The 18,428-nt window shown below is 44.5% G+C and overlaps 1 protein-coding gene across 4 annotated transcripts in view; it reads left to right on the top strand.

Moving 5' to 3' along the window:
* Nucleotides 1–18,073, top strand: part of atp2b1a (ATPase plasma membrane Ca2+ transporting 1a) — a 52,593-nt gene extending 34,520 nt beyond the window's left edge. For 2 of the 4 annotated variants that reach the window (XM_042318640.1, XM_042318639.1), the window contains 13 exons: nucleotides 1,160–1,402; nucleotides 1,797–2,038; nucleotides 3,021–3,258; nucleotides 3,805–3,984; nucleotides 4,267–4,354; nucleotides 4,473–4,579; nucleotides 5,209–5,400; nucleotides 7,057–7,270; nucleotides 8,195–8,406; nucleotides 8,933–9,040; nucleotides 12,452–12,640; nucleotides 13,307–13,399; nucleotides 15,534–18,073. In XM_042318640.1, the coding sequence (XP_042174574.1) occupies nucleotides 1,160–1,402; nucleotides 1,797–2,038; nucleotides 3,021–3,258; nucleotides 3,805–3,984; nucleotides 4,267–4,354; nucleotides 4,473–4,579; nucleotides 5,209–5,400; nucleotides 7,057–7,270; nucleotides 8,195–8,406; nucleotides 8,933–9,040; nucleotides 12,452–12,640; nucleotides 13,307–13,399; nucleotides 15,534–15,902 (2,475 nt within the window). In that variant the 3' untranslated portion in view covers nucleotides 15,903–18,073. The remainder of the gene's footprint in view (nucleotides 1–1,159; nucleotides 1,403–1,796; nucleotides 2,039–3,020; nucleotides 3,259–3,804; nucleotides 3,985–4,266; nucleotides 4,355–4,472; nucleotides 4,580–5,208; nucleotides 5,401–7,056; nucleotides 7,271–8,194; nucleotides 8,407–8,932; nucleotides 9,041–12,451; nucleotides 12,641–13,306; nucleotides 13,400–15,533) is intronic. The other 2 variants (XM_042318642.1, XM_042318641.1) reach the window with 1 other exon arrangement.
* The last annotated feature ends 355 nt before the right edge of the window (nucleotides 18,074–18,428 follow it).

Raw genomic sequence — 18,428 nt, 5'->3', positions numbered from 1 at the left:
GAACTTTGCGACCTTTTGCCACATTTCAGGCTTCAAACATAAAGATATAAAACTGTATTTTTTTGTGAAGAATCAACAACAAGTGGGACACAATCATGAAGTGGAACGACATTTATTGGATATTTCAAACTTTTTTAACAAATCAAAAACTGAAAAATTGGGCATGCAAAATTATTCAGCCCCCTTAAGTTAATACTTTGTAGCGCCACCTTTTGCTGCACTCGGCGCTCCCGTTCTGTGAGCATATGTGGCCTACCACTTTGTGGCTGAGCCGTTGTTTCTCCTAGACATTTCCACTTCACAATAACAGCACTTACAGTTGACCGGGGCAGCACTAGCAGGGCAGAAATTTGATGAACTGAAAGGTGGCATCCTATGACGGTGCCACGTTAAAAGTCAATGAGCTCTTCAGTAAGACCATTCTACTGTCAATGTTTGTCTATGGAGATTGCATGGCTGTGTGCTCGATTTTATACACCTGTCAGCAACATTTGTGGCTGAAATAGCAGAATACACAAATTTGAAGGTGTATCAACATACCTTTTTATATATGTATATATATAGTGTATATCATGACTCACCCATAAGTTTGAAAACATATCGCCCAGCCATTGTGGCTGTGCAAGGTTACAATTCATCAGTTAATTTCCTGGTGTAGATTTTTACCGCGAGCAGTGTGAACAGACCCACACTGCCAATGAGCTTTAGCTGTTAACTCAAGCTTCATTCGCTTACATAGTAGGTTAGCCCTCAGTCAGTTAGCCCTTCACTTAGCTAAGACTGTAGCTTTAAGAGGCTAGCCTTCCATGATACATTAAAGCCAGTTGGCTGTGTCATGATCCTTCTAACTGGAGTTGTTGGGCCAACAGGTTGATTAGTAATATCAGTAGTAGACCCTAGCCCTGGAAGACCAGTATCTAAGGCATTATCCAGCCCACTCACACCACTGTAGACTTAGAAGCTACAGCAGCTTTTGATGCAGAGAGGAGAGGACTGCAGTACTGTTGAGTGGAAAAGCTTAGTTAAACCGTCCCTTTCTATTTTTAGGCTTTTGACCCCCTTCAGCAGCTCATATTTACCTTCTGCAGCTCATATTTAATTCAATGACCTTTTTCATGATGTCTCCCCTTCTCCCTCCCCCCTGTCTTCTTCCTAACAGAAAATGATGAAAGACAACAACCTGGTGCGTCACCTGGACGCCTGTGAGACCATGGGCAACGCTACGGCCATCTGCTCGGACAAGACGGGTACGCTGACCATGAACCGCATGACGGTGGTGCAGGCCTACGTGGCCGACAAGCACTACCGCAACGTGCCTGAGCCCCAGCTCATCCCCGCCGCCATCATGGACATCCTTGTCCTGGGCATCAGCGTCAACAGCGCCTACACCACCAACATTATGGTGAGGGAGGTTGCCTCGAGAAATGGTGTACTGCACAGGCGTGTGTGTGTGTGTGTGTGTGTGTGCTATCAATGTGCAGTCACTGATGGGTTTAGAATAGATGTTGTTGATTAAATGTGGGGTAGGAGTTTTGCTTGTAAATGTCATGTCAGTAACAAATCACTAGTATGAGATGACTGAATGTGCTGTTAATAGTCTCCAACATGACCTGGGTCCTAATCATTAGGCCATGCCGTAGCAAAAGATTTTCCAGCGGGAGACCAGCTTTTTTTCTTGTTGGGCAAGTACAGACGGTACCTCCTCATTGCACTCCGTTTGGTACCGGTTTCTTCTGTTTTGTGCCAACTGAACACGACCCTTACGTGATACTTGGTGTGTCTCTCTCTGTCACCAGTCTCCGGAGAAGGAAGGTGGTCTGCCGCGCCAGGTGGGTAACAAAACTGAATGTGCCTTGCTGGGCTTCGCTAATGACCTGAAGCGTGACTACCAGGCCATCCGCAACGAGATCCCTGAGGAGAAGCTCTACAAGGTCTACACCTTCAACTCCTGCAGGAAGTCCATGAGCACCGTGCTGAAGAACGCCGACGGGAGCTTCCGCATGTTCAGCAAGGGAGCCTCTGAGATCCTCCTCAAGAAGTAGGTTTGGGTTTCAAGCTAAATCAAGCTGCTCTCAGTATTCGGTGTGGGGTGAATCTTAACTAGTCAGACATTGATATCAATGGTAAACTAAGTGTAAATTGGTGTACGTCTAAGTCCCTGTATGGATTATATGGTTCTGTGGGGCTCAGTTGAAAAGAGCGTTGTGCTAGCAATGCCAAGGTTGTTGGTTCAATTTCCACATGGATCACACACATACTAAAATGTATGCATTCAGTAAGTTAGCAGACCCGGTAGTCCAAACTAAGTGGCATATATACCCAATGATATTCTATACCGGGGCGGCAGGGTAGCCTAGTGGTTAGAGCGTTGGACTAGTAACCGGAAGGTTGCAAGTTCAAACCCCCGAGCTGACAAGGTACAAATCTGTCGTTCTACCCCTGAACAGGCAGTTTACCCACTGTTCCTAGGCCGTCATTGTAAATAAGAATTTGTTCTTAACTGACTTGCCTAGTAAAATAAAGGTAAAAAAATAAATTAAAAAAAATACAGATAGTGTACAGGTTATCACCTCATACAAACATGGAACACCTTTGGTTTTTGTAGTGGATGGCACACAATTAGTAGAGCACTAAGCACCTCTCATTCAAAGAGCTTAACATTGGTTCTAGGTGGCCAGGCAGGCTTGCAAAGGAATTGTTTTCGGCTTAGGCGCTAAGTAGTTCAAGTGCATCCCACCAAGCCCCTTAACATAGCTTCTTAAAAACAGGCCCGGAGAAATTAGTCTAAGCCTCCCAAATGGCTCTAAACATGCCTCCTTTTTACCCACCTATAGGGTCTGGTCAAATGTAATGCACTATGTAGGGATTAGGGTGCCGTTTGGGACGAAGTCAGAGAAACAGGCTTCCTGCTGTGTGTTATCACATCGCTGGGTCTAACACATCACACCTGTCCGTTGCTCCCTCTCTCGCCCTGTCCCTCTCTCGCCCTGTCCCTCTCTCGCTCTTTCCCCCACCACCAGGTGTTCTAAGCTCCTGACGGCGAGCGGCGAGACCAAGGTGTTTCGTCCCCGGGACAGAGAGGATATGGTGAAGAAGGTGATTGAGCCCATGGCCTCAGAGGGCCTGCGCACCATCTGCCTGGCCTACCGCGACTTCCCTGTCTCGGAGGGCGAGCCTGACTGGGACCAGGAGAACGACATCCTCACCAGCCTGACCTGTGTATGTGTGGTGGGCATCGAGGACCCAGTCAGACCCGAGGTCAGTTTATGGACCACAGTCAAACAAAACAAGCAGACTGACATTAGCAATGATACAGTGGAATAATCTGATATACTTTACCTACCACACACCCGACATGGCTTCTAGGGCATGAGGCTAGTGAAAAGGAAGCAAGCTTCTGCACACAGTTGTATGCAAATATCAGCGTTATTGTGTTATTTCCATTGACCCCGAAGTGTGTTCTTATCAGTATAGATATGTGGCATTCAGAGAGGCCACTGACTAGGAACAACTCTGGGTCCTAGTTAATGGTTTATCTCTGTCAGCCTCACACATGGTCTATCAACAGCTCCTGTTATGGTGAAAGTTAAAGACCCATTGCAACCAGATGGTGTATTGAGGATGACTTGTTCCTTATGGAACAGAAGTGGTTTGCTCGTACAGTGACCTTGCCCCAGACCTGAAGACTTGAGCTGAGCCTAGGGTTGAGCTCTGCAAGCTAGGACAGTCCTGCAGCTGTCGGGAAACCCGGATTTCGCAGCCAGTCAGTTACATTAACATCTCTCTCTCTCTCCGCCCCTCCAGGTCCCGGATGCAATCAAGAAATGTCAGCGTGCCGGGATCACGGTACGCATGGTAACCGGGGACAACATCAACACGGCCCGCGCCATCGCCACCAAGTGTGGCATCCTGCAGCCCGGAGACGAGTTCCTGTGCATGGAAGGCAAGGAGTTCAACCGACGGATCCGCAACGAGAAGGGAGAGGTGGGTTAAATATATTGTTGTGGCTTTACACCAAAACACAATCAACTAGGTCGTGTTCATTATCACCAAATAAGAAACGTATTTTAATTTCCCATTGCAAAAGGTTTGAGACCATTTTCCATTGCGTGCCCTAATGAACACGACCCTGTTTGACATTGTACTTCAGTGTTAATTAACCTAGTAGGGTTAGTTGGCCCTGATGGACTAATGTAACGAGCTTAACATGGTTGATAGATGAAGAATTGGGATTGTAGGCTAATTAGTCTCATTTTTCCCTTCTAGATTGAACAAGAGCGCATTGATAAGATCTGGCCAAAACTCCGAGTACTTGCACGATCCTCACCCACCGACAAGCACACATTAGTCAAAGGTACTTCGCTTTGCTCTTTCAGGATGAAAATGAAAAATGTCATTTTCACAAGTCACAGTGTCCTGAAATCCGTCATTTCAAATGTGTTATTTGGTAATATTTTTCTCTCTCCCCCCAGGTATCATTGACAGTACGGTCTTAGAACAGAGGCAGGTGGTAGCAGTCACAGGAGACGGCACCAACGACGGGCCCGCCTTGAAGAAAGCTGATGTCGGCTTCGCCATGGTGAGACTCATTTCTCTGCCAGTCCTATCACAAAGTAACATGTTGATACTAGTTGGCTGTAAATGATTGCCCGTACTGTATGGAATCTCATACTGCCCAGATAACCGTGAGTCAGATAACGATCATGATGGAACTTTAATCTGCATTTTTATATGGGGAGTCAAAAACGATGTTGACATTGTAAACTTAATGGATGTAATTTACTGCATGTTTACAAAGCATCACAATGAATGTAATCATGCGCAAAAAAGAGAGAAAGATGTGGAACTAAAGTTCAACAAATTTGACTGACTGATAACATCACACTCTGTAGTGACCAATGGCCACCACATATCGGCACATATCAACAGTAACAACAAACATACTGCACCGCAATTACATGTGTATAGGGCTACGACTACTTGAATATCGAACTCTTGTTTCTCTTACGCATTTTGACTTCATGAGACCGTTATGAGTTGACAGAGGGGTAGACGGGGATATGAGGAACGGTATGAAGGTTTGGAGTGGGGATTGAACTCTTGTCTCCGGGGAGAGAGATATGTGTGTCTAGAGCAGAGGGCTTTAACACTAGACCACTGCTCTACACAACTTCAATATAGAACTTAATGTGTGTGTGTCATCTGCAGGGTATCGCCGGCACAGACGTGGCCAAGGAGGCATCTGACATCATCCTGACGGACGACAATTTCAGCAGCATCGTCAAGGCGGTGATGTGGGGCCGCAACGTCTACGACAGCATCTCCAAGTTCCTCCAGTTCCAGCTCACCGTTAACGTAGTGGCCGTCATCGTGGCCTTCACCGGCGCCTGCATCACACAGGTAACACACAAACTAGGGATGGGCACGGTTATGCAGATATCCCACCGGATGGTGCTATTCCAGTACTTGGGAGAGTATTCATTTGTAAGAAGAATATAGGCCTATTTTAATCATGAAAAAGATTTGTCTGAAATTAAATAAAATTGTCTGACATTGCTACAAGATAGACCATTGGGGAGGCAGGTAGCCTAGTGGTTAGAGCGTTGGGCCAGTAACCGAAAGGTTGCTAGATCAAATCACCAAGCTGACAAGGTAAAAATCTGTCGTTCTGCCCCTGAACAAGGCAGTTAACCCACTGTCCCTAGTCTGTCATTGTAAATAAGAATTTGTTCTTAACTGACTTGCCTAGTTAAAGGTTAAATTATTATGACAGTTATGTGAGCGCCGGTAAAAAGGACTGGCATGTAGCCTACACATCCGTTTCACCAGATGGTGTGATAGATAAACTATGGCAGCAACAAGTTTGTCTAACTTTCTGGCTACTTTCTCTCCCTCCATGCCTCACACAGACTCACACACACCTGCTCCTCCCCCACCTTCGGCTGAAACAAGCAGAGCACAGCACCCCAGCTCTGTCGCGCGTTGATATGACTCATTGTATGTGATATGGAGAAAAACTAAGCGCTGTGCTCTTGGTTTTGATTTGCATTCAGAGGGGACTAGAGGGTTTGGTTCTTAGGAGCAGCACCAGGATCTATCCTCCCTTGAATGGCAAGATTTGTCACCTATGACTGAAGAGTGTGTGTGTGTGTGTGTGTGTGTGTGTGTGTGTGTGTGTGTGTGTGTATCCACAATGACTGAGGCAGTACAAAATGGAGCAACCAATTTATTCTAATGTATTCCCTTGGATCAGAGCTGCTTTTCAGGTTCTCTGACTAGAGGTAGCAATCATCCGCCCCTATTTGACCTGTTGGTCACAGCAGCCGCCAAATTAGTGCTCATCCAGGCGTAAAACAATGGTAAATGGGCCTGCAATAGAAACGGAACAAACAGCTATTTAAAGCTCCGGGCCTGAGCTGTGTGCATTATCCAACAGTGCTGTAATTTTGAGATAATGAGTGATGAGTGGCTGAGCATTTACTAGAGGGCCACATGGGTCAAGAGACACACACACACACACACACACACTGAATGCTAGTGTAGATGCTAATGTGTTTACCTGTGTGTAGCTAGCCATTCTGCTAGCATGCTAAGCTGCACAATGTATGAAGCTAGCTGCTTTGCTAGCATGCTAAGCTGTTAATGTGTATATGGACGTATGTAGCTCGCTAGCTCCTCTGCTGGTGTGAAGTGGTTTGCCTCTACTGGAGCACAAATAGCTCTGGTGAGTCAGCAAGTGGACACCTGTAATAGCCACTTGTGTCATTTCTGAGCAGTGTGTGGGCTACTGAAGTCTTTTAGCTTTCAATGATCACTGCTCAGGCAGCATTTGCTCTTCGTGTTATGGCCTGCACTTCTTTGAATGCGTTGGTTGGATTTGTGCAGTGTGTCTACAGTCTGATGTTGGGATAGTGTGGAGGATGTTATGTAAGTAGTACTGACTGCATGAGTAATCTTTCTCTGTCCTGCTCTCCCCCCCTTTCTGTATCTCTCCTCTTTCCACTCCCTTCCCTCTGTCTCCCCCTATCCTTTTCCTACCTCCCTCTCTCCCACCAGGACTCTCCTCTGAAAGCTGTCCAGATGCTGTGGGTGAACCTGATCATGGACACCTTTGCCTCTCTGGCCCTGGCCACTGAGCCCCCCACTGAGTCTCTACTGCTGAGGAAGCCTTACGGCCGCAACAAGCCCCTCATCTCCCGCACCATGATGAAGAACATCCTTGGCCATGGAGTCTACCAGCTCATCATCATCTTCACCCTGCTCTTCGTAGGTAAAGTACTAGTGTGTCTGTGTAGAAGCGTGTGTGTTTTTCATTCTCTGCATCTCACTCTAATTGCACACTGAGCTGAAACAGCTTTCCATATGCCATGGAATTTCACATGGGTATTAGGCGGACTTGATCGACTGGCTCTCTGATGGTGTCATCTTTACTACCAACTTAACTAGGGCGGGAGGTAAGCTAGTGGTTAGAGCGTTGGGCCAGTAACCGAAAGGTTGCTTGTTCATATACCTGAGCCGACAAGGTGAAGAACCTGATGATGTGCCCTTGAGCAAGGCACTTAATCTTAATTTGCTCCAGGGGCGTGTACAACGGCTGCAAAACAACACATTTCACTGTCCAATGTCAGATTAACCTCAGAAGGCTGAGAACATTTGAACGTTTAAGTGCAATTTGCTGATCTTTTGAGGTGAAAGAGGTGTTCTGATCTCAATGGGACTACCACGAGCAGCTGAGCAAGATGCAGCACTTGGCTCTCACACAGTATCTGCACATGTGCAAGGGTTCGTTTTAACGCTGTTAGTGCGTGGTAGCCACCGGACCAAAACAGCGGTGAAGTTGAGCCTTATGCTTCAACGTTCTTAGTAGTTGTGGAATTTGACCCACCATACTGTTTCCTTTCTGCATCTACATCATAACACTGAGTCTACCTTTAAATCATTCCAGAGGGCCTAGTGTCTGCAGGTTTTAGTTTTTTCCTTTCAATTAAGACCTAAACAACCAGGTGAGGGGAGTTCCTTACTAATTAGTGACCTTAATTCATCAGTCAAGTACAAGGGAGGAGCAAAAATCCGCAGACACCCTCTGTAAAATGAGTTTGACACGTGATCTAGATGAAATAAAGAATATTCAAAAGGGTAGTGGGTCAACGCTTCACCTCCCCCGTCTCTCTCCTCTCTCTCCTCCCCCTCCCAGGTGAGCAGATATTTGACATCGATAGCGGGCGGTACGCACCCCTCCACTCGCCTCCCTCAGAGCACTACACCATTATTTTCAACACCTTCGTCCTGCTGCAGCTCTTCAACGAGATCAACGCCAGAAAGATCCACGGCGAGCGCAACGTCTTCGACGGCATCTTCAACAACCTCATCTTCTGCTCCATCGTCTTTGGCACCTTTATCATCCAGGTAACACTTGGTGTCTAGTGTCTTCAGACTGTAGCATGTCTGCTTGCTGGAGTTGCTCACTGCTTTAAACAGGCACCATTTAAAAAAAAAACTGTTTTGGTCATTTAATAGACGCTCTTGTCTAGAGCGACTTACAATTAGTGTATTTGTCTTCAGATGGCTAGGTGAGACAACCACATCACAGTCGTAGTGAGTACATTTTCCCTCATTAAAGTAGTGATCAGCAAATCCAGCGCTAGGGTTCATTTAAGATGCTCTTAGAAGAGGGTTTCAGATGTTTAGGGAAGATGGGTTCTTCGCCATATATAAAAAGGCCAGGGATCCCTTAAATGAGTCATCTCAATGGCTCTCACCTGGATAAATAAAGAATCAATAAAAACGAAACCCAAACCATATTCATACATGGTACAAATGAAACCTGTTATAACACGCATATCTGTCAAATGGAATTACCAGCAAATCAAGAAACCGTGAATGAAAATGAGCTTGACCTCTAAATATGTTTCTTTCTTCTCCGGCCTCTCAGATAGTCATAGTGCAGTGGGGAGGCAAACCTTTCAGCTGCGTGGGCCTGAGCATCGACCAGTGGCTATGGTGCACTTTTCTGGGCTTTAGCAGTCTCCTCTGGGGTCAGGTAAGAAGACCCACACACACACACAGTGAGTTGCAAGTGCGTCACCTGTAACTTTCCAACACTGCCCCATCTGTCAGGGACACACTGCTGCCCCAATGTGGCTGTGTTGGGTAGCTGAATGGCCACACTGTATTGAAATGGCTAGTTGGATGATGATCTTTACAGAAGGATCTAGAATTCCTGATTTGAGCATTGTCATGTTATTTCTGAAATATCTATTGTATTACAATTTCCTGTTGACCTTTTCCTGTTTTTTTTTATGTTGTTGATTGTGATGTCATTAGTTGTGCATTTTGTGATGCTGACCTAGCAAGTAAATGGCCGGACATGATCACAGACCAAACATTGCTTTGTCACCAGTAGGGTTGCACATTTTGGGGAATATTCAGAGGTGGAAACTTTCCGTGGGAATTAACGGGAATATAGGCAAATTAATATTAATACCATGTAGATATTTTTGCATTGGATATATTTACCATATCATATGGAGACAGAAACATAAACCCTTTTTCCTTACTATAAGTAGGCATAATTGCAAATTATTAAATCCTTCCAATAGAAAAAATATATAGATTTAGTTACAAATTTAACTTTAATTAAATGAGTTGACTGTTCACAAGGGATGATTTCACTGATCAACGGAATATTGAATGATCCCCAATGATCCATCACATCTCCCCCAAAAAAAAAATTTGACATACATCTGTAAAATTATAGTCTAGAAACTAAAGCTTTGGTTGTCTTCCTCTCAGGCTTCCATGTCTTCTTCCTGGACCACCTCAATGTCCACCTCTTGAACATCAGGCTCGGAGGCCTCATCTTCACTGTCACTTTCCAACCTTGTTGAGGATGGTTCGTTGTCAGGCTCAAAAAGCCTCAGATTTGCCCGGATGGCCACCAATTTTTCAACCATTGCATTGGTCGTCAGCCTGTTGCGTGCTTGTGTGTGTGTGTGTGTGTGTGTGTGTGTTCCCAAACAAGGACCAGTTGTGCTCTGAGGTGGCTGAGGTTGGGGGGATTTAGAGGATGATGGAGGCGCCTCAGATCCACAGTCCCTTCCACCAGGTGGCCGATAAGATATGTCGGCACGACTGTCATTGCATCTCCATTCCAAAGCCCTTGCTTGGAAGTGTGCTTCGCCAGACTGCCAAGAACCTTGCCCTCATCCAGGCCAAGGTGGCGAACACTGTAGTGATGACACCATAGGCGTTGTTGATCTCTGCACCAGACAGGATGCTCTTGCCAGCATACTTGGGGTCCAACATGGCGTGTGTGGGCTTCAGGCAGAAGTCTTCACGCTTTTTGATGTATTTCAGAACAGCAGTTTCCTCTGCTTGGAGCAACAGTGAAGTGGGCAGGGCAGTATGGATTTCTTCTCTTACATCTGAACATCAGGCATCGTCTCCCTCGATCCGTGCAATGGCTACTGCTATCGGTTTCAGGCTGCTTACCACTCTCTCCCAAAATATCTCAACCAGTAGGATCCTCTTGATGGGGCTGTCCATATCAGCAGACTTCCCCTCCAGGAGAGTGTCAAACATGATGGCAGCTTCAATGTGGTGCTCTTATTCTTCTCACTGCTTGGTGAGGTAGATTGGTCATCAAGTTATAGCAGCATTCACATACCTAACCATTTCCTTGGCTCTCTTGTCGAGTGTATCCATTGTTTTCAGTGCCATGATGTCCTTGAGGAGCGGATTCAATGCATGAGCAGCACAGCCAATGGGTGTAGGACTCCTCCACTTTAGACCAAGCAGCCTTCATGTTCGCAGCATTGTCTGTCACCAGTGCAAATACCGACTGTGGTCCGAGGTCATTGATGACTGCCTTCAGCTCATCTACAATGTAGAGACCGGTGTGTCCATTGTCCCTTGTGTCTGTGTTCTTGTAGAATACTGGTTTGAGGGGTGGAGATGATGTAGTTAATTATTCCTTTCCCACGAACATTCGACCACCCATCAGCGATGATTGCAATACAGTCTGCTTTCTCTATGATTTACTTGACCTTCACTTGAACTCTATTGAACTCTGCACCCAGCAAATGAGTAGAAGCATGTCTGGTTGGAGGGGTGTATGCAGGGAGAAGAACATTCAGAAATCTCTTCCAACACACATTGCCTGTGAGCATCAGAGGTGAACCAGTTGCATACACAGCTCGAGCAAGACATTCATCAGCATTTCTCTGACTACGTTCCTCCATTGAGTAAAAAAAACCTTCTGATTCCAGGAGGACCATGAGCTGTTGCTATCGATAAGGTGTCGGAGTCATAATTTTCACCTCTAATAGAAGTAGAGGGACTTTTGTCAGAGCTTGTTTGTTGAGAGCGCTGTGGGAACTTTATGCACTTGGCCAGATGATTCTCAATTTTTGTTGCATTCTTTACATATGATTTGGCACTGTATTTGCAAATGTACACAGCTTCTCCTTCAACATTAGCTGCAGTGAAATGTCTCCACACATCAGATGGTTCCTGTGGCATTTCCCTGTGAAGATATGCGGGGGAAATGAGTTATAAAAAAACAAATACAATTCCATGTACAGATAAATAGTTAAGCCGTTAGATTAAACAACTCCTTTGTCAGATAAATGTTTTAAAATGAAACATGTATGGAAACAGGTGAATTAACACTCCTCAGTTAGCAGGCTCAAGCAACCTAAAATCCACATGGTAGCAAAAACTAGCAGAAACTGTTAACAGGTTACAAATGATTTAAAGACACTTTGCTGTAGGCTACAATTTGACTCATTAACAAAAATGTCATATAAAATATATTCACCCCACCTAGTATTCTAATCAAAACTTACCAGAAAGCATGTAGTCCTTGGCTCAGACAGTGTAGTAGTGTGGGCTCAATAGCATCTTATTAGTGTGCAAGATCTTGAGAATCAGCTGCACATGTGATGGAAGAGTGCACTGTGCATGCAGAGGGCTGCAATTCCATTGAATTGACGATAGTTTAACCAAAATATGCCACAAGACCTAGAATTGCCTTGTGTATCCCACAAAAAAAGTTTACTGTTATAAAGCAAACTTTGTTTTTATGACTTTTTAAGCAAAATTCCCGGGCTTAACTTCCCATGGAAAATTTCCTGAAAAAGGTCCCGACCCTTTGCAACTCTAGTCACCAGACAACAACCCATTACTTTTGCATCAGTCACATTTATTTTCCGAGCTGACTTCCTGTGGAAACTGGTTGTTCGGTTAACAGATGCGCATTGTGTGAGGGTGCCTGTTGTGCACCTGTTGCAGTCCAGCCTGTCATTGCATATATACCAGTAACCTGGGCCTTTGCTGTCTGTATGTTAGTAGTCAGTCCTCTGTGGTATAGATGGGGTTTGTGGTCCAATATTGCAGACACAGTTTGGACTGTGATAAGCCCTTAACCCCTCTGCCCCTCTCCTCCCTCCAGCTGATCTCATCCATCCCCACCAAAAGTCTGAGGTTCCTGAAGTCTGCTGGCCACGGCACCCAGAGGCAGGAGATCCCTGACGAGGAGCTGGAGGACATGGAGGAAATGGAGGAGATCGACCACGCCGAGCGCGAGCTGCGCCGTGGACAGATCCTCTGGTTCAGGGGCCTCAACCGCATCCAGACTCAGGTAATGTCCTCCTTGACCACGTCTCCACGGATGTCCACCAAAGAGGAATCACAAGCCATAAGGATAACTCTACGCACTTCTCATCCCCTTTCCCTTTCTCTCAGCACTTTGAGAGAACAGCTGGCATGTTCCCCTCAAAATCCTTCTTTTGACTTGGATTTTCTGTTTGCTTTGGAAAGCTCAAGCAAGTTCCTTTTTGCCTATTCTATTTCTCTTTCTAACAAGCTAAGTTGAACATGATAATGTGATGGTCAATGAAGAGAAGCCCCTTTTGTGTGATACTGAGAAGACCACATGCAGAGCAGGTACAGGTATCTTAAAGGGCCAGGAGTGAAAGGTATTTGAATATGGGAGGATTTTTTTAATGAGGAAATGTAAAGCGTCAGATCAGGCTCGGGGAGAAACCTTCAGATCAGTGCCTTTCACCCCCTTTCTCTCTCTACTGCTATATCTCTCTGAGTGGTGGGAAATATACCTTTCTATTATATTTTGGTGCCTTTTCTCTCACCTTTCTCTGGTTTCTTCCACTCTTGGTCTCCTCTTGTTTTCTTGCCCTTTTCTTGCTCTGCCTCTCTCGCTCTGCCTCTCTCTTGTCTCTCTCGCCTCTCCTCTTGCTGTGGTTTCTGGGCTCTATCCTCTCCTGTCACCCTCTCTGATTCCTTGCAGATGGATGTAGTGAGTGCCTTCCAGAGCGGAAGCTCCTTTCAGGAGCGCCAGCTAAGGCGGCAGCCCTCCACCTCCAGCCAACAACAGCACGATGTAACCAATGTTTCTAGCCCTACACATGTAGCCTTTTCTACTACTGCCACTGACGCCAACACCGCTTCTTCCACTGTGGGGTGTGAGTGTGTGTTTCCTTAGTGCATGAAAATCTAACATCTTCCTCTTCTACTCTCTCGCCTAACTTTGAATTCATTCACTCTTACTTGTCCCTCCTTTTTCTTAAAAAAATACAAAAACAACCATATCTTCCATGTTGCTTGGTAACATAACTGCTGTATATGGATGTACTGTAACACCCACAAGGTCACCACGAGTTCTAAGGGCTTTTTCTGTGTCACATCTTGTTTTCTGTTCCTGCTTCTGCTTCATTCTCTGAAGATAGAGGTTGAGGGAGGGAGGAGCTAGAGGAACGTTGGATTGACGTTGTCTGGTCACGTCTGCTGCTGTGCCCCTCCCCCCTGGCTGGCCCCCCTGGCTACTAGCGCTCTTGTGGGCCTTGTTGTCGCAGCTCTGGCCCCTCTATAGTAGCTGTGTAAATGTTTTGAGTATAAGCCCATGGTCACGGTAGTGCTTAAAATCCCCTCCAAAAACAGAGGTTGTCTCTGACTGAGTATAAACAAGTTATTTCTCTCTCCAAATGTAAACATATTGTCAAATGTTTTGGTTACGTTGGTCAACGTTCACCGCCTAACCAATAATGAATGACCTTTCCCATTTTAGACCGGACTGGTTCTTTCTCAGGGTCTTTCCAGGGTGAAGTCCAGTCCAGAGTGTTAAGTCGGTCTCTGTATTCTAGCCACCTTGTCGCTCCACTAATAGACAATCAGTGGAACATTGCGGGGGCTGCTGTACTGTGTGCAGGAGGCTCCTGGAATGTCTGTGTCCTCTCTTCTGCGGAATGGAATTTCGGCATCCCGCAAATAACCAAGTCCCTTCCCAAATGAACCTTCTTTCCTTAGACCCAGACTCAGGGCTTTGATGTGTTCTGAGTGTACTAACTGTTCTCTACCAGGGAGTGTGTCTGTGTGACCTCAACTGGTCTCTTTCAGACTGGCTGACCTGCAGTTGCAGACATGGATTGTATTATAACTGCTGTGATGTTTCTTCAGAGGCTTTGAGACTAGGGAGCAGTGTTTTGACCATGTTTTCATTTCAATTTCTCTCTTTGGTTATAAGCCCTACTATAATCTCCCTACTAAATGATGAACCTTCTCTTTCCAGGTGCTTCGCTGATGAGAACTCTTAATATTTAGGATTGATATAATTTGATGTACTTTTTATTTCAATATTCCTCTTTCATAGCCAGTGTGTACGTCCACTGTTTCCCCCCCAAAAAATTAAGCCAACCAGCACCCGAATCTTACTGACTCCAACCATATTCCTCCTTAGATTCTGTGAAATGTGTCATGGGCTATACTCAAAGGTTTACTACTGTTGAACACAAGGTAGCTCCGCTCTGCATGGGTTCTGTCTCTATAGTCTGAGTGTTTCTTGTGCTGTTGCGTATCTAGCTATATATCAGCTTTAGACCTGCTTGGCTGCTGCAGTTTTTGTTTTCTCCACAACAGAATCAGTGACTGACCCTCCTCACCCTGAGCATGACCAAAATAACTAACCTATCTGTGTCCAAGCTTCTGTCCTCTATGAATGTGTTCTCATCTAGAACATGTCTCCATTTTTCTTGCATTTTGAATAATCTGGATTTTTGGAGCTGGATTTTTTTGTGATATTTTTTTACTACTTTCACTACTACTACCACCACCACCCCTCCTCCTCAATGGTTTGTTGAATACTGAGAGGAGTTTTCTTGAGGTGTGAAAGCCGATGGTAAGAGATGGTCCCACGACCCATTAACTTTTGACTGGTTTCTTCCACCACTCAGTCTCAGTCTGAGGAAAGATGGTAACAAAAGTGATCAGGGTTTGACGACACACCGATTGACTGTAGCCTCCGGGACTAGTCCTCACTGCATACTTGCACGTCTTGTTGAGAATTTCACAACAAAATCAATGGTGTTTTTTCATGTACCCCTTCCCAAACTCACCGCAATTTACCCATTTTTTTGTGTGTGTCCATGGTTTGAACTGCAATTGAAAATGCGAAATGTATATCTGTGCATGATTGTATGTTGAGACTGACTGTGTCCCCCTTACCCTCCCTCACCCAACAGATTCGGGTGGTGAATGCATTCCGCAGCTCCCTGTCCCCCTATGAGGGGCTGGAGAAGCCAGAGTCACGCAGCTCCATCCACAACTTCATGACCCACCCAGAGTTCAGGATAGAGGACTCGGAGCCCTCCATCCCCCTCATTGACGACACCGACGCCGAGGACGATGCCCCCACCAAGCGCAACTCTGCCTCCCCCCGCAACGTCACGCCTACCCCTCCTTCCCCGTCACTCTCGCCGACGCCCTCGCCCAACCAGAACAATAATGCAGTGGAGAGCGGCAACAACCACCTCTACGTGGAGGGCAACAAGGCAGCAGGGACCCCCTCGGCCCCAGGGAGCCCCTTACACAGCCTGGAGACCTCCCTCTGATTCTGAGCCAACCCTCAGCCACTACTACTACCACCACAGCCACGACGAGGAGCTCGCCTCTGAGGAGGAGGAGCGACGGCAGAGGAAAGAAGGGGTAGAAGGGAGAGCGGTTAGTCTTCTGTAAGCTTCAAGCTTGTGCTGGACTGAAATGAGCAAACATTCTCGAATGTAGTGTTTGGTTTTTATTTAATTAGAATTTATTTTTGTTCTTAAAAATAACCCTCGGGCAATGCGAGGGCTTCTTTTGTCTCCACCCCTCCCTCATTGATAACTTTTAGGTTGTTCTCGGTGCAAGAGGGGTGAATATAGACTCAGATTGAAAGTGACCTGTTTTTTATTTTAATTCATATTATTTTAATGAGAGGGGGGGGGTCCTCCTCCTGGCTTGAAGAGCAGCTGTAAGAAATGAAAGACGACATTTAGCTTCTCTTTATCTGAATGGTGTTGTATATTTATGTCTTTGGCCCTTGCTCATTCAGAAACTTTTTTTCTGCTCCATTGGCTGTTAATATTTTTAATTATTTATGTTTTTGGAAAAAGCAGGTCTGTTTACAAAGTTTGTAGATACTTTTTTTCTGTTTGTAGACAAAAGAGCTTCCTGACGTACGATGCAGAAAAACGAGGGCCAGAGTAAAACATTGAATAAGAGGACTATTTCAGATACTGCTGTATTTTCAGGAAAAAAAGGGTGTTTCTATTGAAACTGAACTATTTTTGCCTGCAATTTTTATTTGTTATATATTTGTAGATAAATAGAAACCTTCTAGCCAAACAAATAAACACTAAGGCTTGTATAGCGAAGAGGTCCATTGGGGGGTGGAGAGTTTCAACAAGACAAGGAAGGAGTAAGAACCCCCAGGGACTATCCATTCACATTTCTATAAATATTTACTACGTTCATTGCTTTAGCAGTTTCAATGTTCCGTTTTTCTCGTTCACAGGGAAGCTCAAAAGTCCTGTTTCTCATTTAATTGTGGGTTAAGGGGAGGGGTATTAAAATCCTAGTATATATATTTTTTTCACATTTAAGAGTTCATAAAGGGAGTGGCAGTTGGTCATCACATTGAGAATCAGTTCTGTTTTTTCTTGTCTTTTTTTCACTCAGCGAAACTTCAGTCCCTGCCAATGTACAATATTGAAATTTGTTTACTCAGGCATAGAAAAGGGTTGAATTGAAAACGGATTCTATAAATTAAGAAAACATTTTAACTTCACATTTTTGGTCTTTGGGTAGTAAAATGTTGTATTGGTAAAAATAAAAGCAAGTGGATTATTTTCATATTTCATTCAATTATTTTCATTTATTTTTATGAAAACTTAAATTTCACCCAATGTATGGTTTGTTCACATTTTTAAAATCCCCCCCCAATAAGACTCCTTTTACAGTCATAAATGTTGCTGCATTTGACTTGTTTGTAGAATATTTTTGACACCTGATATACTGGAAAAAGTAAATTGACACATTTTTTTAAGAATAAAAAGTCTAGGCATACATACACTGGTAACTGCACAGGGGTACTTTGTTTCAGAACACCTCCCTTGGGAACATTTTTATACAGACAACCATACAAATTGTACCTTTGTATTTTTATGGAAACGCAGACGATAACTTTCAACCTACTGAACCAGAGTTTTGGGGTTTGACACAAATTACACATTGGAACATTTGGGGTGGGGTGGGGCACTCACTAAAAAGGGTTGTGATTGGTTCTGATAGGAATATTTTTCTCAGGGTGACAAATGGTATGAAATAAGAGACTAGGCTTTTATATAGGCCTGTGGTCAAAATACTAACACATTTTTTTAATGTTGTGAAGTAGCTTATCAGCCATGTTGGGTTGTTTTTGTTTTGGCAGCAGGGTGCAGATTCTGACTGTTAAATCCCTCACCTGTTTAGACCTCTCACCCAAGCTTAGCTGGGTGTAGGGGGCCAAGAGAGGGGGGATATGTTGAGTAGTTGCTCAATGGCAATTATATTTTGGGAAGACGTTTCTTGTTTTTACAACAAAAAAGCAGCTTGAAATTGCAAAAATGTAAAATGGGAAGAAAAAAGAATCCATACGTTTTTGTTCTGTAGATTCTTCCTGTAACGGGAATGAATGTTTATCCATCTGTTTTATGGATTATCATTTTTTTATCTTAACATTTGGAAATAAAAACTACTTCATGTCTGTTTTTCTTGAGTAATTTAAATGATTATCGTGATTGGATTTACATTTGAAACTTGAGTAATGTGTATGGTTTTTAAAAATAAAAAATTGATATTTAGCCTAAATAGAGCCATGTTTTTCATTTGTCATGCGTAAAAGGCCACTTTAAAGAATAAAAAATAAATAAAATCCTAATCCTGTATTTTGGATGAAAATGGCTCATAAATAGCCTGTGCACGCGCACATGGAAAAGTATTGCTCAAATCCAACAAACTGGAATAGAAGGTTGCTGATGAAGTTTGAAATGACACACTTTCATGTGTGATGTGTAAGACGTGGATCGCAGAGCTTTGCCGTTTCGGATCCTTCATGTTTT

Source organism: Oncorhynchus tshawytscha, unplaced genomic scaffold (assembly GCF_018296145.1).
Source record: "Oncorhynchus tshawytscha isolate Ot180627B unplaced genomic scaffold, Otsh_v2.0 Un_scaffold_3920_pilon_pilon, whole genome shotgun sequence".
Classification (NCBI taxonomy): Eukaryota; Metazoa; Chordata; class Actinopteri; order Salmoniformes; family Salmonidae; genus Oncorhynchus; species Oncorhynchus tshawytscha.
The sequence above is the reverse complement of the archived record's forward strand: the minus strand, read 5'-3'. Positions and strand labels throughout refer to the sequence as shown.